This window comes from Gymnogyps californianus, chromosome 8, assembly GCF_018139145.2.
Source record: "Gymnogyps californianus isolate 813 chromosome 8, ASM1813914v2, whole genome shotgun sequence".
Taxonomy (NCBI): domain Eukaryota; kingdom Metazoa; phylum Chordata; class Aves; order Accipitriformes; family Cathartidae; genus Gymnogyps; species Gymnogyps californianus.
The window spans coordinates 10500425-10527163 of record NC_059478.1 but is presented as its reverse complement, the minus strand read 5'-3'; the positions used below and the strand labels follow the sequence as shown (position 1 = coordinate 10527163).

The 26739-nt window shown below is 35.6% G+C and overlaps 1 protein-coding gene across 3 annotated transcripts in view; it reads left to right on the top strand.

Annotated features, from left to right (window-relative positions):
* The window catches only part of KCNT2 (potassium sodium-activated channel subfamily T member 2), a 153854-nt gene that overhangs the window by 82502 nt on the left and 44613 nt on the right, over nucleotides 1–26739 (top strand). For all 3 annotated transcript variants that reach the window (XM_050900901.1, XM_050900900.1, XM_050900899.1), the window contains exons 10-14: nucleotides 538–702; nucleotides 2271–2407; nucleotides 6977–7040; nucleotides 15249–15357; nucleotides 22165–22273. In XM_050900901.1, the coding sequence (XP_050756858.1) occupies nucleotides 538–702; nucleotides 2271–2407; nucleotides 6977–7040; nucleotides 15249–15357; nucleotides 22165–22273 (584 nt within the window). The remainder of the gene's footprint in view (nucleotides 1–537; nucleotides 703–2270; nucleotides 2408–6976; nucleotides 7041–15248; nucleotides 15358–22164; nucleotides 22274–26739) is intronic.

The following is a 26739-nucleotide window of genomic DNA, read 5'->3' as shown; positions in this document are numbered from 1 at the left end:
TGTATCTAAATTTGTAAGACAGATAAGAGAGTATACAGAAGGTCACCTTCAGAACATTATAAAATCTCTGAGAAGAGTTATTGCCCAAACTAAGTAAAATGGTGCTTCTATCCAAGTATCTACACTCACAGTATACACTTAAGTGTGTGAAAATTTAATCTTTCATTGGAGGGAAGCATTTATGTCCCATGGCACTGGGAAAAGAGAGCTCAGAAGTATAAAATACGTAAAGGAAATAAGGTACAGCCTTCATTCTTTCATAAAATCTTGAGATTTACTGTAATCTCATGATATTTTAATGGATTTACCCTGCTATTTGTGTGTGGTAGAGACTAGCTCTACTACCATATTTTTCAATCACCTATTATTCATCTCGCCCACTTACTAGAGAACTTTTTACAAAGAAAAAGACATTGTGGGCTAAGGGCAGCTTTTCATAGAGGCATGAGATGAATGATGCAACATTGTTAAGTCATGATACAGTTGTACTGCACATCTGCTTGTCTGTATTTCACTGACAATTGGCACCTCTTGCAGTTTGAACAGCTGGCATATTTGTGGATGGAGAGACAAAAGTCTGGTGGTAACTACAGTCGACACAGAGCTCAGACGGAAAAACATGTTGTGCTGTGTGTTAGCTCTCTGAAGATTGACTTACTTATGGATTTCTTAAATGAATTCTATGCTCACCCCAGATTGCAGGTACTTACAGTGAAAAAAAAGAAAATAAACTCAAAACACTGATTTTTTGCAGACAGCCTTCTGAAATGGTCTTTAATTTGTAAAACTGAATTTGGGAATAGCTGACTGAATTGAGAATCTATAATTGCAATAAGAAGCTGAGATACAGTATGGAGACATTAATTTTAAATTGAGGTAAATAGACTAACTAGATAGAATTACTGTCTTGCTGAATTATGCCAGTCCTTTTAGAAACAGATATTTCCATGCAAATTCCTTATATTCTGCCCCAAAATAGACAATAAATGAAAACTACTCAGATTATTTTTTCCTGTTGTTTTGGGACTGGATCCAAAACTCCTCACAAGTCAAAGCATCTTTTGGTTGGCGCATTTTGCTTTGTTTTTTGCCAGTGTTAGGAAGATTAGATCCTTTTGGAATTGTTGAAATTAAGAAATAAATAGACATACTTTAAAGGACAAACCTTGAAAGATTACACACAAGAGATTTTCTTAGTGTACACATATTCCCTAGCTAATGCAAACATGCCATATGACTTGTTTTGATCACATAAAAGCTTATTTATGTGAGATAGCAATTTGGATTCATTATCATTAGCTTTGCTACAGACCATTTCTTTTACTAAATCTTCTCTATGTCTTTTACTAAGTTACCTGTGGTACCATGCTTCATCAACTAGTGCAAAAAAGCACAAAAACACAATCTTCAAATTGCTGAGCAGCAATTTGACAAATCCAAAATCCAAAATATTCCCCAAAATAATTAGCTAGTAAGAGGCATAAGCAAATGCAGAAAGAAATCCAGTTCTTTATAGATGCAAACACAAATTGAAATCCCAAATTTAGTTAACTAGCCTGAAGAATGAGTCAGGCTCTGTGATACACTGGAGACGAAGAAAAGTCCTAATACTACTTATGTAGCCTAAAAGAGCTTATATACATTCCCTTCACAGTTGAAATGGGAAGCTGAAGGATACAGATGATGCACTGGATCCAACACGCTAAGCTTTCTGCAAAAGTCTGTGTGTGTAAGGAAGACTTCTATGACAAGCCTGTCCTAAGCTCTCAGTCTCTCCTCTCACATTCCATTTATCTCTCCTTTTCATATGTACACACATGTGTACTTCAGAGCAACCTTACTTTTCCTAACAAGGACTGTCTGTGGCACAGGAAACAGAATTTGGATCTGCCCATTAATGTAGAGGAAAAAATTTGGGGGAAGACAATTCTATTTCAATTGTTGAAAACTTCCTACATTTTCCAGCTAGAATGACAGAAATGTAAATTGACTCTAAAAAAATTTCTGCTCATGTGGAAACAAAAATATTTCTAAATGGACTTTAGTTGCCACCCTGGAGTCTTTTGTGAGCAGTTGACAACTGTCCAGCATTTTTATTAAAAGAATTCAATATTTTAAGCACATGTATTCAAATAACTTTTGTCAACTAAATTTGAGAATTATATCAGAGACATTTTTGACAACCTGAGTCTCTGTTGACTCATTCTCTAGCAACAATAAATGGTAACATAAAAAAATAACATGACTATTCCCCCTTATGTTTTTGACAGGACTATTATGTCGTTATTTTGTGTCCTGCTGAGGTGGATGCTCAGGTCCGAAGGGTGTTACAAATCCCAATGTGGTCCCAAAGAGTTATCTATCTGCAAGGCTCAGCACTAAAAGATCAAGACCTGTTGAGAGCTAAGTAGGCAAATATTGACCAATATTGTTTTTTACTTTTGTTTCACTCATACTGTTTGATAAATAAGTTTGACAAACAACAAAAGCTGTGCTAGAAGGAAAACCTGTATTTAGAAAGCAAAGCTCTTTGATATAATTTGTTTTTATTAATATCTGAAATTTTTCAAGGAACAAATATTTGTAAGCTCTTTCATTGACCAAATTTTTCTTCACTGTCTTTTCTGTCTCAGTTTTTAAAGGTATTGAAACAGAGTGCCTGTGATTTCTTCTGAAAAAGCAGCACAGAAAATTCCAAAACTGCCAGTAATGCTAGAATTTCTGTTCCTTGAGCAAAGATGGTAAATGTGATGGTAGTTCTGGTGACCAACTGAAAGGGAAAAAAGTAACCAAAAATAATTATCACCCTTTGAACCCGTTGCACAGTTTTGTTTTCTTCCTAAGTTCAGCCTGGTAGCATAAGCAACTACTCTACTATACCTCTGTATACTCTTCTTTCAAGGTCTTCCTCTTACCACATACTTCCACCACTTCTAAAAAATCATCTCTGCCAGTTAATAGTGAATGACTTTAATCAAAACACATCAGTCAAACACAGTTCCTCAGCATCCCGCCCCCCCCCCCATTGCTCAATCACTTGAAGGTGTGAAGGAATTCACAGTGGAATTCACATAGGAGGATCGTCTCTTTAAACTCTCCAAAGAAAGAGAAAGGTGATTTTTAGCAAATAGCTGATTTAACTTATCTGCATTGCTCTTTGTAAGAACTTATTCAGCAACTAATGTAGATATCTAAAATTAAGCCACTACCTGTCTGAGTATTTGTGTCATTCAGCGGTCTTAACGACCCCAGGGGAGTTATTTCAAGAATCTAATCTGTGAAAAGTCTAGCGAGCAGTGTTATCTTCTCAGATTTCTGCCACTTAAAAAACAACTACTTCTATATCTGTTTAAAACTTGAAAATACAATAAAGCTTTTTTCAGGATTAGGAATTTTCTTTTAGAGAGAGGTTCCTTTTTTTGCTTTCTTGTTGATTTCAAGGAGGAATTCATATGGGGATTTAGCTGGCATTTGTTCTACACATTAGAAGAAAAATTAAGCTGTTCCCTAAAGATAATCTTGAATTTCACTTATAATAACCTGGAGGTAGTCAGCTATGGAACTGTGCTTTTTCCTGCAGAACATTTAATTGAATGTACTTGTCATAGAATAATTTTCAACCTCTCCTGAGGGAAGAAGCATAGTGGGAATTTAACAGAAAATTTAATATGAAATATAACCCAGTACCTAAGATGTTTGCTGTATTTCTTTTTAATGAGAACATAATGTACTGAGAAGATAACAAGGCACATGGTAAACTTCTTCTAATAAATAAAGTAATGGTTACCAACAACAACAACAAAAAAAATCAAGAAGTGTCTCATTATCAAAATTTATACATGTATTGTATGTGAAATGCAATGTCAAAATAACATGATAAAGGTCGCACCAAAAAGTAAAGGAATACCAAAAGTTGGCTTACTGCATAAGTAGTAAACAGATAACTAAAGACTGTATTTTTCTTTATAAACCCTAGTACACAATTTGACTCTGCAAAAATTATATTCGTTCTTGCTTCCTACCTTTGAGAGCTTCACTTTGCAAATTTTTCTTGTTCTCTGAACAGTGTTTATGTGCCCAGCTTTAACAAAAAACCAGAACGAATTCTGTCATGAGGTATCACACTAATACTTGTATTGTTCATCAGCATGACTGGAAACTTGATAGCTACTTCAGCATTTGAAACAACACAGTAACTGATTAAAACAGCTCTCATTCTCCATGCAGACTAGCACTAGAAAGTGAATAACACTCCCATGCTTGATTTCTTTCCTCTACAGCTTTCTTCCATGTTCTGTGATGACCTCAAATATTTTTTCTCTCTCCTTCCACTTTCTTTGGTAAACCATCACAAATCTTAATCCTCTTCATGTCCACTCTTTTTCTTTACCTTATACATTTTCCTTTCACAAATTTCTCTTCAACATATAAAGTCCCTTTAATTTCTGCCATCCTCAAGCAGTGGAACTGTTGGGGTTTTTTTGTCTCAGATTCAGTTTTCTGGCACATAAAAATGGTGTAAATGACAAAGGTTTTTCAGTTGTTAGGACCTTAATAACACTTCTCTCATGAGGATACTCTGGGTTCTAGTAAATGTTTTTAACACAGATGCTATTAGTGTTTCTGTTGTCTAAATTCATGACATTCATAGATGTTAATCTCAGGTTATTTTCCTTGTCGTCTGGCTAAAGTGATTCAAGAAGTTACAAAAAAACATTGGGGAAAAAGGTGAATATGTTCACATGAGGTTTCATTTCCTTACAAAACCATCTATATATACTGTCAGTCCCAGTTACCTCATCAGCTCTCATTAAAATAATCTAATTTCACTGAATTTTCTTTCCTACGACTTTGTTAGAGACCTTATCTTCCCAATTCTGCTTCCATGCTTAGCTGAAACTACTCATACAGCTCCCACGTTTTCTTCCTAATCAGCACTCAGCAGTGGCCTCCTGTCCTCACTTCTCCACATCAGCTGCATTTGACATTACTATTTTGGATATATTGATTTGCCTTTGTTACAATGATTTTTCCATTTCAGGTACTTGAATCTTTTGAGGCTTCCCCTGTTTTCCTACTGCTAGGTGCCTATGGGGAATCTACAATGACCTGACTTTATCCTTCTCTTTTCTTTATACTTTCTCTGAATGATCTCACACAAAACACACAAATTTAATCATTATTTCTATAGTCAAAAACTAAAAAGTTGGCCAAGCTATCTGGCATCTCATTATGGATATCTATTCATCAACTTTAGTTTAGTTGCAGACAGTTGTAAATAGGTCTTAATTTTTGCTACTGAAATAAAACCAGTATCCTACTGTGGATCATAAGCTTGGAATCATATTGTAGAGCATCCTGTGTAGACTAAGCCTGCATCTTGCAAGTGTTTTCTCACACAAGCTCTCATTTTTGCGCCACTTAACACTATGTTTACGTTCTTGACGTTTATCATCTCAACTCCCCGAACCCTTGTTTCAGAACACTCTGGAAATATTATTTATGTAGTACATCACTTTGCCTCATTGCAGGCTTTCCCTGGCTTACCCTTCTTTATTGCATCAAGCAGTCATCTCTTGTTCTCACTTAGCCTGCAACTCCCAGTTCTTACTGAGAGGTAACCTTCTGATAAGTCTATAATGCTATTCTCTTTCACGCATACAACAGATTAACATACAAGTCCCCTTGTGTTTTCACCCATGCTGTCCCTTCAATCTAGGATGAATTTCTCAGAAACATCTGTAAAGTAATCCCAGTATTCTCCATTGCATCCTCTCTTCAGTCAGTTCTCTGTTCTGATATCTAGTGAGACCACCTTCTACCATGATAATTTTTATATTCAGGTATTGTCACACCATTTCTTCCTGTTTCCCATGTTTGCATATATTTTTGTTGTCCTTTGTCATGTCACTTAGAGCTTATATGGCAAGGACTGTCTTTTTGTTCTGTGTTTGTACAGTACCTACAAGAATGGGCACTCAGTCTAAGCCTAGGGTCCCAAGGGTCTATCCTATTACTAACAACTACCAATTCCATTTTCTAGCAGCAGAGAAACCAAAGATTTAGGAATCTCAGGTCCCATTCCAGACTCCAGAATGCAGTTGCTGTAATGAGCAGTGAATTGCCTGTTCATTTCCCCCAGCTTCTGTCTCACTTTTCTCCTTCCCAGGAAACCCATTCTGATCATCCTGTTTCTCTTTGCCCAGAAAGTCCTGTCTTCCCAAGGTCGACCAAGTCCCTATTTCTTTACTTCCATGTACCAGTAAGTGAAGTAGGATTCACTGGAGAAGGATATCAAGATCTGAGGCAAGAGAGGAGAAGCAAACTTTGATGAAACCTTCAGTCAGACAGTTTTTCTCCACACTTCCACCACCACTGTTTTTATTACATGACCAGTTGTACCCACTAAAGAACAATTGGGCATTAGAAGTTCTCAAAGAGACCATGAACTGAAAATAGTTAATTCATTTAATGCATACCTACACAGAAACGTTTGTTACTTATCCCAAACACATTATTCTAGTACATCTACCCATCCTTCTGCTATCACTAGGCAAGACAAGTCTATATTATGTTATCTGCCTCCTCTCATTCATTCTTAGCAATAATAACTTGTATATGTCATACCCTTACACACTATGCAGACTGGTGCTATTTATTCACCTTTTATGCTCATGGCAGATAAATATTTATTTTGCAAATTAAGTGTGTTTGAGGCCACTCCACTTTTATTAGTTTGGCACAGCTTCTACTGACACCAGGGAAAGAAAGGTTCCCAGAACCTAGTCAAGAAGTACTGGTACGCCGTGAGTTAGTGCACAAGGTGACTGCTGCTGATGTTCGGATAATGCATGAGAACAGATAGACTAAACGTTCTCTGTATTCTGTTTCTATAAGCATACAAGACTATGAACTGTGAAACAAGTCCACATAAGTATTTTGTTGGTATGTAACAGGCTTGTCTCCCCTCTTCTAGAATGGATGATGCTGAAGCTTGTTTCATTCTGAGTAGCCGCTGTGAGGTGGACCGGACAGCAGCTGTAAGTTTTGAAAAATAACTAAGAATGAATGTGCATTCTGCTTATACTGTTACTGCCCTTATTCCCTCTCAGGGACTGAGACTTTTGTGAACAGAAGATTAAAATCAGCTGATTTACACAGAGATTTTGCATGTAGGATGAACTTTCTGTCTCAGTTAAGATAATGAAAAGGTTTCTATTGGATTCTATAAGGCCAGGATTTCACAAATTTATGAAACATGATCGAATGGCTCATTTCACATAACATATCTACTTCTGCTTTTTTAGAAAATAAGTTACATGACCTACCGACCAAAGAAGTTTGGATTTTACAGCACATTTTAGTTATACATTGAACTTTTTTCAAAAAAATGTAAGAATTTATACATTCTTACAGGACTTTAAAAAATTTTTAAAAAGTACTGTAAGAATACAGTACTTTCAAAAAACAATTTTCATGCTGAATAAAGTAAATTTTTATGAATTTTCTCCTTTTTTTATGGAACAATGGCAGAATACCATACAAGCACTATCATGGTACTTTATAGATATATTGACACTTGGTCATTAATCACTCCAAAGGGTAGTACTCTGTCAAAAAAGTTTTATTCAAATTACCTGGACTAATATCAGTGTTTGCTTTAGATATCCAATTCAAGGAGTTATATTTATTCAATTAGAAAAGAGATATATATCAACTGACTGGTATTTCCATTCAGAACTATTGAAGTATTGAAAGTTTACTGCTAACAAAGTAAAGATTGAATTCAACTTTATAAATTAGTGACTAATACCAAATAACCAATATATCTGAGAGTATTTGACCATTTTTCATATCAGCCAAATAAGCTGGCTGATAACTTTAAATAAGTTACTATGGTTTTGCCCATGCTACTAGTTATTTGCAGTCAGGTAAGTTACTGTCCACAAAGGAAGACTGCTAATACAAGCCTCTACTCAGCATATCTGTGATAAAAGAATAAAACTATTTTAATACGAACTAGAACTCTTCAAAGTAATGAAATTATCTACTGATCACAAATATCCAGGAAAAAAGTCCAGTGAAGAAGGATTTATGAATACAACTTTAAATTTTTCACCATGAGCTGCATGCTAAATTATTGCACACTTGCCTCTATTCAATTCGATCTTGAACTCCAAAGGAAGATCAGAATAAGTCTGAATATTCACAAAGTTAAATGCTTACAAATTGCCTGACAAGATCAAACTAGTGTTCATAATTCGGTAATTATGTTTTAAACTATCTCAATTAAAAAATACTGTTTTGCTGCTGCATTATAAGAAATAGCAATTATTTTTCTAAATGTTAAAAATAGATACAGTAAAACACGGGAAACGAGGGCTTTGCATTATATATGTAGTATTTCTTAATATATTCTTTATCACTTGCTGCAATTACTTCATCTGCCATCAAAACTTAGTTGTTTCCATACCTACACATATGGCTTATCAGAGAAGGAAGAACAAAAAAACCAACATAAGCTGCAGCTAGCAAAAAGAAAGGATTATTTCCTTGCTAGGCAAATGAGCCCCAAGAAGCAAATTTTATCAAAAATAACTTAATTTTTGTAGACTATCAGCATGCTGTAAAAAATATTTTATTCAAAGCTAAAGACCCTGTGCTGGACCCATCACTTGCAGAAAGCCACTGAACTCCCTGAGAAATACATCTGTACTCCTACTATGGTATTGAAACTTACTGAACTAAGGGCTTTGAATTCGATTAATTAGCAGTAGACTCCTGAAAACACACTAGCGAAAGCCACTGAATTGGCAGCAAGTAATCCTGGAGTTGTCAAGTAAGGCAAGCATGCTGTTTGGAAGTGACAGAGGTGCTAGGGTATTTAAGGATAAGAACAAGCAACAGTTCTTGCAAATACCTGGGAAAATACCGGTAACTTCTGTGAGACTGAAAAATATCAAAAAGCCAAACTGCCTTGCCTAAATTAGGCATGAAGTTCAGACTAAATCAGCTACAACATCTCATTTCACAAAATATACTTGACAGTTGTGAAATGGTTAGAAATGAGAATTCCCATACAAGTAGAGCATGTCATTTACGTTGTACTTCGTAGGTTTATGGAACTTTAAGGACAGCTGCACCAACACAGGATTCACTTAGAGGTAAGCTGTTCATCTCTGCTCATAACCTCTTCAGAATTTACACAAAGAAAGGACAATTTTCAGCTCTGCTGAACTCTCCTACAGGGCAGACAGTGGAGTCTACATGGAGCTCATGGAGCTTCCATCCATTCTGGCCAGCACTATGTAGTTTTAGTTTCAGAGTCATGGCCAGCTACAACTCTCTCCAGGCAGCCTTTCTGCCCTCAGGGACAGTGTGCCCCAGGAAATACCAAAATGGTACCTGGCACATTTCAGCTTCCAGTACAGACTATTATCAAATCTCGTTTATCATTGTATCTGGAGCATACAAACAGGCAAATCCTACCAAAGGCACAATCCTGTTACCTTCCTCTGGGACAGAATGCCCTGTTGGGTAACTGGCTGGCTAGTCATAACGGTGCAGTGTCTCAACTGTAGCAGGGATACTCTGAGGGTCACTGTCATCTGAAGTTTTTAAACAAGTTGTCACCTCTCTCTCCATTTTTGTTGTTGTTCAGATTTCCTTTTCACAGGGAATGCAATTATTTATACTGCAGATAGAAAACAGGACAACTGTTTTGTTTTTTTTAAATTTTGTTTTATTCTACTGCCCCCTAGAGCTTTGAAATGAAACGGATTTAACTTCCTACACTGTTCCAGCTCTAGTCACTATTAAGAACTTCAGTAATGTAGTACATAAGGTTACAGTTTGTCACTGGGCTGAAGGAAGTTCAGTTGTCAACCCAGTATCAATCTTTATAACTACAACTGATTTTTCACCCTGCTATGCTTGAGAAGCTGACAAACTGTTAGGAGTGCCTTGGGTCCTCTCCTATGTCTGACAGCTGTCAAAAGTTAACAGATGGGTTGAAGAGATTCCCAGCCAGAACGGCTGTTGTTACTCATGTGATTTTTCAAAGTCCATGAGGGTTTTTATCTCCCCAGCTACAGTCCTCAGTAGAGGATCTGCTCATTTGCCATGGATACCGCTAGCTGTTCATTGCTTGCTATTTTGTTAGTTAGTAAGTTTTAGTGCCAAAGTCTGTGTTGCTTCTGATCCATGGATCTCAACTATAGCTCAGGAGAAAAGTACAATAACAGGTGACATGCAGTTACTTCATAAAAATTGTCAGTTGCTTCCTTTTTCACTTGGAGGAGTAGGAACTTCAAGAGCCAGATCAAGAATTTGTCAGCTTTCCAAAGTCTCCTACCAGAAACTTTCTCTTCTCTGGCAAGACAAAGCTCTGCCAAATTTTATTCTATCAAATGCTATTTTGACATCTCAGACCAAGATGTAAGCCGCTTATCTGCTATAGCAAGCAGGACAGACATCTGTTTCACTTCTGGAAGATGCAACTCTTACAGAGAGTTCAAACTGTACTTAAGCCTGAATGACAATTTTTTTTTTTGATTGGTGGCTATAGAAAAGTAGTCTGTGCTACACCACGACGTTAGCCAGTGACTTCAATGGGCTGCCTACATCAAATCGCTCCACAAAACTGAGGTGCCTGAAAACAGTGCATCTGCTGTTTTAACCCAAGGAAGGATGGGAAGAGAAGTCTCTTTTGAATTATCCTATAGATAACTCATTAATAGGCTATATAAATATATGAAAGACGACTTCTCCTGCTGACAGCTTTGTTCTAATGCTTTCTGAAAATTCAGAGAAGGTTGAGTTCAAGCTTGCACCTTTTTTTTCCCCCTTCCATTAATCAAATTGTGTGACACTACTATACTGGTAATCTAAGTTACACTGCCTTGATAGCATCACAAGATGGATGCATTGCATAGGAAGATATAACTAATTTATCAAGTCGTGTGTGGCAAGAAAAAAATTAACAACTATTTTAAAACATATATTAAATCAAGGTCTTGCTTTGAGTTCTGATGATTTAAACTCCTGTTACACCCACTTTAAAACTTACAGCTTTTGATATGTGAACTTAAATATCACCTCTATATTAATCACCATTGGTATCAGTGGTAATTTTTGATGACTGACTGCAATTCATTGTGTGGAAAGCACACAGAAGAGAATATATTTTTTCCCTCATCTCCCAAAGAAGCATATATTTTATAATGTGAATAGAAGCATAATTTTGTTTCGGTTATCTCTGTTTATAGTATGTACATATATACCTCCTTTTTACTTGGGAAAAATGTGAACATTTTTTAAAGTCATGCAGTATAGTATAGAAATTGCTACATATGTAAAACAGAGAGCCACCAATACTATATGAAGAGACTGAATCTAAGAAATCACTTAAAGTGCCTACTTGTATTTGCATTTCTCTCCCCTGGAGTGCTTCTCCAGAGTGGAATTTGGGAGAGTAACTGAGCAGAAAAACCCATGGAAACCCAAATAACAGCTTTTGTACACAAACACGTGTATATACCAAGTGAAAAGAGAGAAAATGAAACATGCAAGGTTATTATATTAACAGTATATACACACTGAGTTGATCTTATGAAGCTATATAGGGCATTTAAGTATCCATTTTATATATATTACATATTTGTAGACTACTTCTTCAAAAAAGAGTTAGCAAATGGAAAGCAACGCATTTTGCAGTGTGAAAAATGCAAATGTGCTAAATAATCATCAAGAGATTTTAATTTTAAGGAGTCTTTCCCTTTCCTATATGATTATCTAAAAATATTTTATGTTGAGATTCATACTTCTAGCTCTACAACACTCACTTCTATGCATCTAGGTTTGTCTGGTTTTTTTAATAAAATGGTGTCATTTGAATCATTTTAATAAGCATCCTTCATTCTTATTTTTAACAGTTCTTGCACCTTCTGACAAAACCAGGCTTTTTAGACAAAATAATTAAAAAAAAAAAAAAAAGAAAATATCTAACATTGAGAAGAAAAGAGGAAAAGTAAACTTAGTCTGAAATGTACAACCAAAATTGTATTTATTGGTACAGTTTTGATTTATCACAGTAAATTTAATCTTAGCTCATGTTTGTGATACTCAAGAATGAAAAAAATAATTCACCTAAATTTCATTGAATATAAGTTATATTTCTATGCATGTGGCATACAGGAAACAGCCTTTTCTCACCACTTTTGCAAGCCAATGTGGTCTGTGAATGATTGCTATGGAAGGGAAGGGAGGAAACTGGTAGTGTCAAACCCTGTGCAATGAAGCCACACCATCACTGCCAGTGACTCTGAATGTGTTTCCCTGACACCTTTTACATAAAAAGATTAGGTGGCGTCTTCAGCAGCACAGGTTTTTCAAATCTGTCCCAATCCACTCCCAAACCTCTTACTCCTCCTGTAGTATATCTGTATGATCGCCATCTATCGCATTACCCAGCCATTTGCTACTTCTAAGGTGTGTTGGCATTTCATTCCCTTAAGACAAAACAGCAAAAAACCCTAAATACAAAAAAAACACTAACGCCATATGCTATAGAAAAAGTGAAGAAAAAGTGACTGCATCCAAGGAAAGCTTATAGCAGGGTACATCCAAGTTCTGAAATCTCCTGAATGGGCACAGCAATCCTACAGCTATGAAACTGTTAATAAGAAAAATGTGAAATAATGTATTTTACCATCCTCAAAAGGTCTTCCTCTTATGACTCCATTCGAGTATTTCTAGTAGAAAAAGTACTCACTAACATCTCAATTGACATTAAAATATTATGGTTTGAAAATGTCAGTTACGCTCTGTTCCAGGCAGAGATTTTCCCTTGTGTTCATGAGTCTGAAAGCTTTTCTTATTGCTGATGTTGCAAACATAATGAATCATTCTTTATATTTTATCTTTTAATACCACCAATTTCATGACTAGGCAAGGCATTTCAACCCAAGTATTGCTTCCTACATGCAGCTCTCAAATATTCCTTTTTAGTTCTGAAATAAATAAAAACTGATGGCTGATACACTGAAATTAGCCATATTTCATGAAATTCAGTATATGAATGTATTATCACATACTTTACTTTTATAGGATAGCAGTATTCATCCTGTGGTTAATTCACTCTTAACATGTGGTAACAAGTACAAAAACTTACAGGCTGGGAAATCTGTTGGAATCCTTTGGTCAGTAGCTGGCTAAATTCTGACGTCAGTTATGGAAACGTTTTAGTTGCATAAAAATGTAGATCTGTTTTTAAATGAGCTGATAGTTTTTAGAATTATCCACAATTTTAAACTCTTAATTCCTGATGTCCTCATTTAATGTTATTTAAATTGTGAGTCTCTCTGGAAGGACATACCTAATACATCATTCTTGATTAATTAGACATGACTCATCACTACCATCTAAGTTTTCACACAATTTTTCCACATCCAAATGCCACCTCTTCCAAATTATACGATCCTCAACACTTGCAGAAAGATAGGAAGGGGACAAAATACCTTACTAGTAGACGATTTCTGGAAACAAACCCTCTATTCTGCATTCCAACAAATGGAATATGTTATACTAGGATCGTAGGATAATGGAGGTTGGAAGGAAGCTCAGGAGGTCTCTAGTCTGAGAGGGGTCAGTTATGAACACAGACCACGTTGCTCAGGGCTTTATCTAGTTGGTGTGGAAAGTGTCCAAGGGTGGAGACAGCATAGCCTTTCTGCACAACCTGGTCCACTGCCTGACTGTCTTCATGGGGAAAAGGTTTCTCCTTATATCCAGTCTGAATGTCTCTTTTCAATTTACACCCATTGTCTCTTGTCTTCCAAGCACGCATCACATTGCAGAGCCTGGCTCCATCTGCTCAGTAACCATCCCATAGGTACTGGAGCTCACTGTTCGGTACCCCTGAAGCCATCTTTTCTGCAGGCTGAACAAGCTCCATTCCCTCAGCTTCTCCTCACAGGGCCTCTGCTTCTGCCCCTGACCATCTTGGTGGCCCTCTGCTGAACTCAGTCCAGCTTATACATGTCTTTGCTGTGTTGAGGGCCTGCAAACTGGATGCAGTGTCTAGATTCAGTCTAAGTTGTGCTGAGTAGAGGGGGATAATCACTGCCCTCCATCTACTCGCTGTGCTCCTGTTAAAACAGCCCAGGATGCTGTCAGCCTCCTCTGCTGCCAGGGCACACTGCCAGCCCATGCTCAGCTCACTCTCTGCCAGGACCCCCAGGTCTTTTCCAGCAGAGCTGCTGCCCAGCCAGTCAGCCCCTAGCCTGTGCCAATGCAGCTGGTTACTCAGTCCCAGCAACAGGACTCTGCTTGTGCCCTTGCTGAATTTCGTGAGGTTCTTGTCAGCCCATTCCTCCATCTTATCTTGGTCCATCTGAATGGCAGTTCTGCCCTCAAGTGATTTGACTGTTCCCTCCAGTTTGGTATCATCTGCAAACCTGCTGAGTGTGCAGTCTTTCACCTCCTCCAGGTCATGCATAAAGGTGTTTAACAGAACAGGTTCCAGTGCCGATCCCTGTGACACTCCACTTGCCCCAGGTCTCTGGGTAGAGTACGTGCCATTTACCACTACCCTAAGATTCCAGTCATCTAACCAGCATTTTACCTATATAGTTTTCCACTCATCCAGACTGTAATGTCTTAACATGGAAATGAGAATTCTGTCTGAGACACAGCATTCATGTGCCCAGAGGTATAGCTCCCCAGATCATCCTTTTGTTTGAAGATGGGTGAAACTATTACTTTTTCTGCCGTTGTTGGAGACCTCCCCCAGTCTCCACAACCTTTCAAAGATAAGAAAGCAACCGTACAAGGACATTCGCCTGCTCTCTCTGCGCCCATCTGATCCTGTGGGCTCATATGGGTTGAGTTCTCTGGAGCAATCCCTGTCTAAAATCATCCACTGCTGGTGATTTTCCTCCTGCTTGAAGCCTGCCTCAAAGCAGAGGCCTGAGAGACCTTGTTGATGAACACTGAGAGTACCTCAGCCTTGTCTGTGTCTGCAGAATTACTGAATTGTCTCTGTATGTGTATATATATTTATGTATTTAAATGTATGTAATATACATAATACGTAATATTACTTATGTACGTAAACATCCACACCAGCTAGTGTTATATAGTCTTAAAATGAGTTTTCTTCAATGGAGTCAGTCTGAGAAGAGGTTCTTTTTCTAATGTAACATGGTTATTTGTATTTCATTGACATCACCTCATACTCTTTATTCTAGGATCATCAAACCATTTTAAGAGCATGGGCAGTTAAAGACTTTGCTCCAAATTGTCCTTTGTACGTCCAGATATTGAAACCTGAGAACAAATTCCACATCAAGTTTGCAGGTAAGTGTAAGATTTCAGCCATTTGAAACACTTGTTAGTATTTGGCAGTTTGTTTCATAAACACACAAGCAAAGTGAGGTTCCCTAGGCATATTTACTGGTTAGAAGCAGATTAAGAGTGCAGTATTGTAAAATAACATGGGCTATATACATCCTGTCAATAGTAAGATGTCATGTTTTACATCTTATTTATAAGCACTTTTAAGGATTATTGCTCTTTTATGTTACATAATATACAGAGTAGAATTATTTGATATATAACACATTGTTACTCCTTAATTATAGATCCAGGTAGGTTTCCAGCTTGCTATATCCATATCTTTAAATAATTTCTGTCTACTAAAATATACTGTTACTAAGGAGTATGAGAAGATCTGCTCAGAAAAGGCCAGATTTTATTCAACAAATAATTGGAAAAAAAAATCTTCCCATTGGACTGGTTTTTTTTAAGTGGTATGAAAAACATTATTTTAATTACTTTCAAATATTTTGGAAAGAGACATATAATTTAATTCTATATCCAGTAAAATGTCTGTCTTAGAAACTATGACATAAAATGCAAAATAACATTAAGAAATCCAAACAAATCCTCTCTTATAAGAAGAGATTACCAGCTTTAATCTGCCAAACTGTTTCTCTGCACTATGTACGTAGGTTTCTCTTTCTCTCTCTGTCTATATATAATTGCACACACAGACACATGTACATACAGACGCATATATGCTCATATGCAAAAACACGCAAATACTTTTATAATGAACTCATTTTGCCTATCTTTTGAAAAATATCTCTATGAAGTAGAAGCAAAGCTTTCCTTTTCAACTGTAATTTTGAAAATTCAATTTTCTTGAAGGATATTCTAAAGAAGGAAAGATTGCTGATTCATGCAAAATTCAAAAAACTCTATGGAAAAATATTATTCTCCTCCATCATCCCAGAATGTGATGAAAAAGTAAATTCCAGTGCAGAACAATTCCAGAGCAACAGTTAAAGCTGTAATTTTAAAAGCTACTGAATTTACCACTAGGTTGGAAAGAAGAAAAAAAGCATCAATAGCAGTTCTGAAGTTATAAAAGTGTAATCTCAAACTATGAGATGGCACAGCAGGAATAAGACTCATGCTGTGACAAGAATGATGGTGCTTTTTCATCTCCCCCTTAAAACCACACAGCATAAACATAATCTCTTCTCCCTAGCCATGGCCACTTTTCTTTATTGGTAACTGTGTTAATTTGTTGTTCCTAATTGTATTTTTAAGAGAGTTTCATTATTCTTAATGGCTTGTCTCTGTAGGAGCTTATATGTAACTAGACTTGCAAAACAGAGGTAATTTTTCATATCTGTTCTAAGTCTCTGAGAATTCGGACCATATTTTTTTTACAAAAGCAAACAACAACAAAACACGAAAAACCTCTTTTTGTAATATTTCCTTCAACTGAGCTTAACCAATCTAGTATCTTACTGCCTTCATTTATGTTCTGTAGTTCAAGGGCTTGAGGAGACCTTATATATTCTGTGCCTCGTTAGCCCCGTCTAATATTAATTATAGTAGTACTGTATTGTAAGTCTAAATATTGATATAGCACCTTACATCCCAAAAGAATTTTACATGGATCATAGGGATCACTGCATCCATTTCCACACACTCTCTCTGCACAACAGTAAAAGTAGAGAATTACAAGCCTTCCTTCAAGATTGATTTAATCTTACTCATATAAAGCACAGGAAATTTTTAATGCAGTTTTAAATTCGGCAAGGTTACGAACATGGTATAAACATCACCACTGGCTGCTTACCTACTGGAAATGGTTAGGCCACTGATAGAGTCATGAGAACAACATTTGTTTGCATACATTTTCCTAAGAGGACTCTACTTTGGTTATTAATCTCATCCAACTCTTCTTCATTCTGAAATACGTACCCAGTGGGGGCTGCAGACTATAGCCCTGTCCAGAGTGCTTACGAATAAAATTTGTCATAACCATATGGAACATTTTTCTAAGTGCTTTTCGTGTTATGATTCAGGACTGCTTTATTACTGCCTTAATGCAAAAGCTTCTTTTAAATTTGATATTCCTTTAAAAAATGACTGCTTTCTTCTGGAGGTTTCCCAAAACAATATTGTGCATTTTTCTGAACCTGAAATATTCAGTAATAAGATTTCTTCTTTTTTTTTTTTTTTTTTTTTTACACACAGGTTTAGAGACTATAACTGTCAAAAACAAAGTTGCTGAATTTAGAAAAAATACAACCAAAGAGTTCTGGAAAGTCCTCCTAACAAAAGTTTAACTTTTAACTACCTTGAAAATATATAAAACCCTAGAAGCCCAGTTTCTCAGCAGCTTATATTAGGTTGACCGGTTGTCCTAGATTGCATGAGACAGTCCTGAAATTTAGACCCTGACTGCATTTGCCTGTAGAATAGCATCCTGGAGATTTTCTGCCTTAGGCTTCAGAAACAGTATGTAGGACAAGTAATTGTTATAATTTATTCCCATCTGGTAGACAAGACTTTTACATTCTTCTTCTCTTTAATGAGAGTAAGAGAACTTATTCTTGTCATCACAGCAAGAGAACGGAGACACTTTGCACAGGGTTCACATGGCCTGTCAGAAAGGCACGTTTCCTGTCTTTTCACCTGATGCCAGACACACACCCTTGCATCCTGCATTTTCTCTGTTATTTTTTATAGTGGAGTTTAACTACTTTGTTTAAAATGGTATCTTACACTTATATTAATACAGTGGAAATATTTCTGTGTGCTTGAATATGATTCTTCAGTGCAATCTGAAAAGCACAGGGCACAAGTGTTTGTCCCACCAAACTCCTTTGCAAGTTCAAGGTGTGAACACTCTATAATATACAGTCACTCTAACATGACAGTTATCAGATGGGCAAGGAAACACTGTATCACCTTGGTTAGCCATCTTATGTCTTAAGTTGAAATGCTTTGATTACTCCTTAGTAATTTCCAATATACAAATGCCTTGACATGCCCAGTTTTTCTGTCACTAATATTGCATTTCCCTTCACTGGCAGTTACATATCGTTTTCTTAATTTCCCTGCTTTTCCTTCAAACACATTGGGCTACAGAAGGCCATGTACCCTTAATGCATGCATCTGGCCTTGCATTTCAGGACAAGCATGAAATAAAGTGAAGATAGTCCACAGCAGAGCAATATATTTATGCAATTCAGAGACTGGAGTAAATTGCACATTTTCTGAGTTGAACTTATAACTTTTATATATTTGCTAGAAAACAAATAAATCGCCTTTACCTTGAATATTCGGAAATTATGTGTAATCACAGTTCCAGGAACGGGGGATACATTTTGACATTCTTTATTTATTCAAAATGTACCAATGAATTAGCATAGATTGGTGAAGTCTTACATTAAATCTTCAGTAGTTTATTCCAGAAGAACATAGTCCAGATTCACCAAAATGGATATTGAATGGATCTGATGATTAATCTATCCAATTACAGATAAAAATAGTCTAGAGATAATGGATGGGCATTTTTCTCTATCTGGTCTGGTAGCGATCATGTTAACTTATCAAATTGACAAAAGTAAGGTTTCTCAGAATAATCGTGTCAGATCTAGGACATTCTTACCACATGGCTTATGCTGCAGGCATAAATCAGTGTTTTGAGTATGTTTTATCTTCAAGAACGTTACAGAAGTCATAACTCACTGCACTGCGTTACTCCATCTATTTGAGACAGACTTAGCAACAAATTTTTTGTCAAAATATATTTTCAACAGAAACTACAGCTTCTGGGAATTCTAAATGGAATATTTCTTTAGTATAAATGCAATCAAAATACTTCTGTTTGGTAAACTGATTTGACATATTTAATATTCAAGATAAACTGCAATTTCCTCTGCTGCCTCACTGCCACACTGAATGAGTAATTGGCTGACTGTGGTACCTGCTGTCACAGGACCTGACTGATGTCCCAGACCTGAGGAGTGGGAGAGCTGTCACCCAGCTTCCTCCCTACTCACTTTAGAAGAGAAAGCATCAGATAAAGTTCTGTATGACCCTCACCACAGCTCCACAATAAGTCCTGAACGTAAATATAAAACACAGTAACATTATAGGCAAGCTATAATCTGTCAAATAATTGGAGAAATGAGCAAGTTATTTTTGACCTGATCTGTGTCGAATACCAGAACTTAACTCCAGCCAAGAGGAGAAACCCATAGTACCTCTCCTCATGTTTCAAATGGCTACAATATTTCTAATCATGGTAACTAGATCACTGAAGAATCTTTCACCTGGTGTTTTCCAAGTACCTCTGAGAATCCAAAAGCTTCAAAACAGTTCTGAAGTAGGTAGGGTATTATTTTCATATACTCATTTTACAGATGCATAAAAAGTCATGAAGGGCATAAATAGCTCATACAAGGTCAAAGGCTACAATAGGAGTGGAAATAGTCCTATGAGTCCCAGCTCCATGGCTCCTGATGTAAAAACACTTGGCAACACGATGTGAATCTCTTACACATAGGAGATTAAGATGACTATTGTAGGACAGCAATCTCTGTTTGCTGTGTGCTATATTCTCTGTTAACATGATATTTTACATAAAATCCATCCAAAAAGTCCACCATATACATTAGAGAGTATAGAACATATAGAGGATTTAAATCTGAGATATACTTTTCATTTGCATTGTGCCATCCGTGATTTATTCATTTTTATTTATATATATTTAGGTCAGCATGTACAATTTGGTTCAAGTACAAGATGTGAAATAACAGATGATGAAATAATTTTCCTGTATATTTTTTGCTCCTATTTTCGAAAGTATTAGCTATAATATGACAACATTCTAAACAAAAAGTAAGGGGAGGTTATTTGGCAAAACGTTATACAAATTCAAAACAAGGGAGAATTCTCATTCCTTCAATATCAGGAAGTCAATATTCACTTTCATAAATCTTTGCCATCTGACTAATGGTAATGGAATGCAGATATTCCATCCAAGCAGTAGACTATGCCTTACTCTCTCAAAATCTCTAGTTTAAAATTCAAACAGATTTATTAATGGCACATGGTCAACTAAAAGAACACATTTCTGTCTGAAATATTTTCTGCAGGAAATATTTAATTGCTATAACTGAAATATATTTAGGGGATGGAAAATCTCATTTTGTTCTATATTTGACAGTGTCTTTATATAACTAAATTCATTCCTTCCCTATGACATTTAAATAGGCCTTGATCTTCAGAAAATGAGAGAATGAATTTCTCCTTTCAGTAGTCAATGATTCTGTTACTGAAAAGCCTCTAGAAATTTCAAAAAAAGGAATAGAGAAGGCATATCAAGTATCCCCTCACTTTTGCTTTCAGTAAGTGGCATACTTATAGCTATACTATAAATTCTGTCTAGAAAGTAGTTTAGTTAGAGAGGTAAGGTGGTTCTAAGGATTTCTAGTGCAACTAGAAGCAGAGGTATGTATACAGCTCAGATCTAGGTGAGGAGATTATTTGCTTACTTTTACTCAGCAATTTTCATATGGCTTATGTTTCGATCATCAGCTGTACTACTTGTAGTATTCTTTCTCATCAGAAGCAAATTCTGTTCCCATTGAAAGTAATGTAGACTGAATCAAACACTAAATTCAGAAGAAAAAAAATTTACTTAGCATGCAATAAATGCTTTCATGACCTTAGAAAACCTTTATGACTTTAAGTTTCTACACTGACAAGAAGTTTAATTAAGTTGTAAGTTTTGTACTTATCCCTTCTTATATCTATTTTAATACTGTCAGGTATACGTGAATGACATTAGAGAGTAATTTCTAGTTCCTTTTAAAGTTGTCACCAGCACTGGAGAGCATTTAACTGTGATCTGAATTTCAAGCACTAGCCATCCAAGTTGAATAATAATTCATACAATACTGGAAGCATGTGCAGAAGATTTGGCGGTTTTAAGTAAAAGCTAATATAGAGGACTAGATATCATGCCTCTCTTGCTTTCTCTTCTCGCTTCCCCTCTCCTAAATTCCATTAAAAGACAGAAAAAAATAGGTATGTCTATAGTACTGTTCCATCACAGCAAGTACTAATGTGCAGACACACTTTATTGTAAGGACTCAAAAACAAAGCACAATTTTGTGATACAAAAGCCAGACAAGGACTGGGGTAAAAAGAATGCAAAGTTGTAAAACACTGGAAAAGAAAAAACAACCACCCACCTTGCCCAGATTGCAAGGAGGCAGCAGCTGTTAGCAGTTCCTGGGGGAGATATTAGTCAAGGCTACATCACACACTGAAGTGCAGTGCAAAATCCCAGAGCCACTGCCAAATAACCGGTCTGCAACCCAGTACAGCCTATCTAATTGATCAGCACTCCTGCATTGCAGTATGCTATTTCCTGAACACAAAATTATATCTCTGTACAATGCTTGATGTCTCTATACCAGTTTATGCAAAACTGCAGAAGGTGCAAAAGATACAGACTAGACGATGCTACATGGCTTACTCATACAACTAGTGCAGCAAGATAGTGGAAGTGGGATTCACAGAGCCATTGCATCCTCTCCACGTGTAGCTGCAGGACAGAAAGTATGAACTGGATGCAAAATTAACTCTACTCATGCAATCTGAGAGATAGCATAGATGAGGCAAATCATACACAGCTGGTCTCCAAGTTCAAGTGGAAGATGAAGATCTGGAGGCAAGTTTTGACTGTCCCTGTCTTCACCATTTTTCTAGACAAGGAAAGGAAGTGCTAATTCCGTTCAATGGAAAGTATTTTTGTAAAACAATTTATATCTTCTTTTTTTTCTGCAGATCATGTTGTGTGTGAAGAAGAATTCAAATATGCTATGCTAGCTCTAAATTGTATATGCCCAGCTACCTCTACATTAATCACACTGCTGGTTCATACATCTAGGGGACAGTAAGTATATACTACCATAAAAAAAAAAACCCACCTTGTAAAAGTTATAGCTGATATTCTTTGGAAAATAGCTTACCCTGAACTCCCAGACAGCTACAGTTTTTTAAAAGAAATTGGAACTTTCTGCACAATAAAAGAGTCAAGATGTTTTACTCAAGATGTTATAATTTCAAAGGGAAACACCCTCCCCCATATTTAACAATTTGTTGCATGCTGTTGTGCCACTTCCACAATAGAAGATATGAAAAATTTGTATTTGCAATTTAGTAGATTGAATTGTGGATCTATCACACAGTTCTACTTAAGAACACCAACAAGACCCAAGAATACCTATTTTAATATGTTAATTTGAAGATCTATTTTTGTACACATATAAAAATTCCTATTAATTGAGCTCAAAAAATGTTTTGCTGATAACATATAAAATATTATTTGCTATTCAGTGCCTGTATGTTAAGAAGCAAGCAAACATACATGTGAAGATATGTTTTTTAACGTAATAACCATGCTGCCGGAAGGGGTACAGAATTATGGTGTCTCTACAGACTGCATAGTCACAGTAGAACCTCTCTATATTTACCAAAATAATTTCACCACATCTAATATATCTCTTTTATGCTATATTATTGGAATAATAAGGTATTCTTATTAAAATATTGTGAGCAGAGAGAGGCGTTAAAGAGTAAATCTCCAAATATATCTGTAGAAATGGAATACGTGCATATAGACTGCACAAGAATATATTTGAGAGTCTAGTAAAAATGCACACTTTTTTCCAAGTAACCATGGACCCAGTAATATCTTTATATTTACAAGCAGAGTTATTTAACCTTCTATATGGCATTTGTAGTATTCCCCTGTGCTCAGGACAGGGAAAACTGAAATTATTGTTAGAACTTTTCCTACCAAGAACAACAAATGTCAAGATTTTAATGACACTGTCTGTACTAGAATCTGTTAATAAGAAGACAACAAAATACTGTTTCCATGCCTCCTGAGAATCATGGTGAAACACATTCTTCATCTGCCTAGCTTTCATTATCTGACACGCACAGAATACAGAGCTTTTTTAGTTATTTCGTATTATATGTACATGAAAGAAGAGTAGTATTCTTAACAGCTAGCAGAGAATTTTCCATCAGCATGAAAACAGACATGTGAAACAGACTCTATTTTTTGCTGTACTTAAGAACTTTAGCATTTCATTTTTAACACAGGCATATTGATCATTTATACAGATTCCCAACTATGATGCAAAGTAACTATACTAGAATGCAAAAGCGCTTATTATTTCTTTTGCAATCAGAATTAATTGAAGTGATCAGGGTTGTTAAAGTACCTGATTTCTAGTCTGGTCATTGTATACTAGGAGCAAAAAAAAAAAAATTTTTCTGCAAATAGTTGTCAGCATTACTTTGAATCCTTCTTACAAAAATGTACAACCTTGCTGTATAAATACAGAAAGACTGGAAAAGTGAAAAGGTCTAGTTGTCATTCTTCTACTTCAGTCAGCACTCATCAGAGCATTTAATCTCAGATGGGCTCCAAAATACTGAAAAATAGCAAACTTTGGACATCTTAGAGCATGTGTATTAATGCTGGACTAATTGGTTGAATAGATATGACTGTTCTTTAAAACCACACTGTCTCTGTGAAAGTTTAAAACAGACACATTAGAAGGAAAAAACTTCAAAAATATTTCAAATTTGAGTAGTCTTGACTTCACAGTGCTGAAAATAAAAACCTCAAAAAAATCAAGTATTTCTCTCCCAAAATATCACTTTCTAAGCTTTCAAATTTAATATTTTTGCTATTTCATTTCATTTTTGCTAAAAATTTACATAATTCCCATACATAAAAAGGTACATAATTCCCAAACCGGTGGGGTTTTTCTTCCCCTTTTATTCCTTACAACTTTACAATCCCTTGGAAATGCTGGAATATGTTCTCAAAAGTCTAATTTAACTGTGATTTTAATTTTTCATTAAGTTTTGTACAAGTGCACAAATCTGTTCAATGTATGATAAAAGTCACCAAGTCAAGCATTCAAAATTAGGAAATGAGGACAAAGCTGTCTTTCTGCTAGACTGCTCTGATCCTATTAAAAAACCCTACTATGCTGTTGAAAACATTAAGTAATGATGTACTTGAGCTTACTTTTTGCTTATAACTGAATGTTATGTAGGCCATGTTTAATCTGGAAGTTTTGTGTCCTTGAACAATTAAGATGATCTTTAACAAGCAGAGATTTAACCATTGATTTTTAACAAGTATGCGCTTCTTAATAGAATATTCTAAATTCAAAGACAGTAATCACACATAATTGAAAAAATCATAAAATATTTAAATATGTGAAAATAATTTCTCTTTCCTGAATTACCACTTCAATGTCCCAATTTTATCACTTATACTTATTTTACTTTTTTATTCATAATTTTTATGTGCAATACCATAACTGATTTAAACACTTGCTAACTAAAATAAACTCATAGCTAGATACAGGTATAAATCTGATCTTTAGAAGTATTATACTTAAGAAATTTATTTTCAAACTTTCTTACTGAGTATACGCTAATGTTTTAGGGGAAAAAATTCCTTTTAAACTTAGATTCTTCATAAGCATCTCCTGAGATTTGCACTGACTCTAGAGTGTTTCAACAGTTCTGCACTTCATTGTCTTCAGGGGGAAATCTGTTTTCAAAATAGATGTCAGTTTTGAGCTTAATCTACAGGTTGTCATTGTATTGCAGACATAAAACTGCTTTGGATTTGACTAATTTATAAGTCAGAGTAATTGTTTTGGCTATTCTAGATATTTTCTAATGTTGAACAATAGGTAAATTAACTGCTAATTGTTAAAATAGGTTAAATTACCTTTATGCATGTGAAGGATGAAGTCAGACGAACATTTGAGTTCGGCTAAGTAGAAGTAAAAAGATTAAGTGAAAATACATTATTTAAACTGCAAATAAAAATTTTAACTATAGATGCATTTATATCCAAACTAAATACTAAATTAGATCTAAATAATGAAGAGTATTTGTTAAATAGACTTCCAGTGCTGACAGTGAACTGCTTTCCTTTACATTGGTTCCTGTTTAATTATCCTTTCATTATCCTAGTTACTACCAGCACCTGCATTAAACTTTATGTCGGACTTGAGTTTTAAACCACTGTCAGTATTGACTTCCTTATATAAAAAGAACAGACTTGGATTATGGGGAGACTGCAATGAATCAACTGCTTCTAACCTTGGGTAATCTTTTTAAAGTCTATTCAAAGTCATTGGGAGGATTTTCTTAATAATTAGTTCAGATTTCCATTCATAGAAGCCCCTTATCTGTTGACTCAAAAGTTTAGTAACTTCAGTATAGTGACTGGGAGTGTTTGTTCAAGTTGTTATCACAGATAACTAAGTTCAAATGACTACCTATGCCTTTCCATTCCACAAGGAATGGCTCTTCTTTTTACACAGTATTTTAGGTGCATGTAACCAGAGGAGATTATCAAGGAACTGACCAGAACATTTCTTGCTTTTTGTGATTTCCCTGGTGAAAAGTCATTCATTAAGGGAAAATATGACCGCTTTCAAATTCTAGCTTCTTAACATTTGTTAAGTTAGTGAAGTTATGATCTTAACCTAAGTGACTTACATTTTAATGGAATTAAACACTTCATTGACAGTTCATAGATAAAACATTGTCCCAGCTGTTTGTTGTGCTCTTACAAATGAAGTGCTACCTAGTCCACAGGGAATCTATTTCCTGTATTTATTAAAAAATAGTGTGACACTGTTAATAATACAAGCTCATTTCTGATAATTATGAAGATAAGTACACTGGGAAATTACGGGAAGTTGAAGGCAATACATAGCAGCAGAATACAGGAAAAATTATTCATCTCTATTATCCTAATTGGAATGATAATACAATAAACAGTAAACAAAAAGACACACATGTACATAAATTAAAAACACCTTATCTTCTGGTTTAATATGTGAGGAGACTGGAGAAAACATTCATTTTCTAAGCAACTTTGGCCAGATCAACTTGCTGTTAAAATTAAGGGGAAGTTTGCTGCTGTTTATGTGAACTGGCTTTGGTCTTTAATGCTACTTTTCAGATGAAACAAACTAGATGTAAATAGTCCCATTGTCTTCTCAGCTGTTTATGGAATGCAAACCCTCAGTCTGTAAGACACCAAAATTCTACCTTGAATCTTATTTATAATCTTATTATTGATCTTAATAATTAATCTTAACATTTATCTTTAAATGTTATCTAATTGTCTAATCTAGTAGTAGGACTTTATTAGGTTTTGTATTATGATACAAAATATTGGAAGAAAATAGCTTTTCTGACTTGAACTTAATGTGATCTTTACAGAACAGCCCCATGGGAAGCTTTTAGACAGCTAACTGGAACCAAGCAGACTTTAAACAGGTGAACTTTTTATTTTAGGGGGAA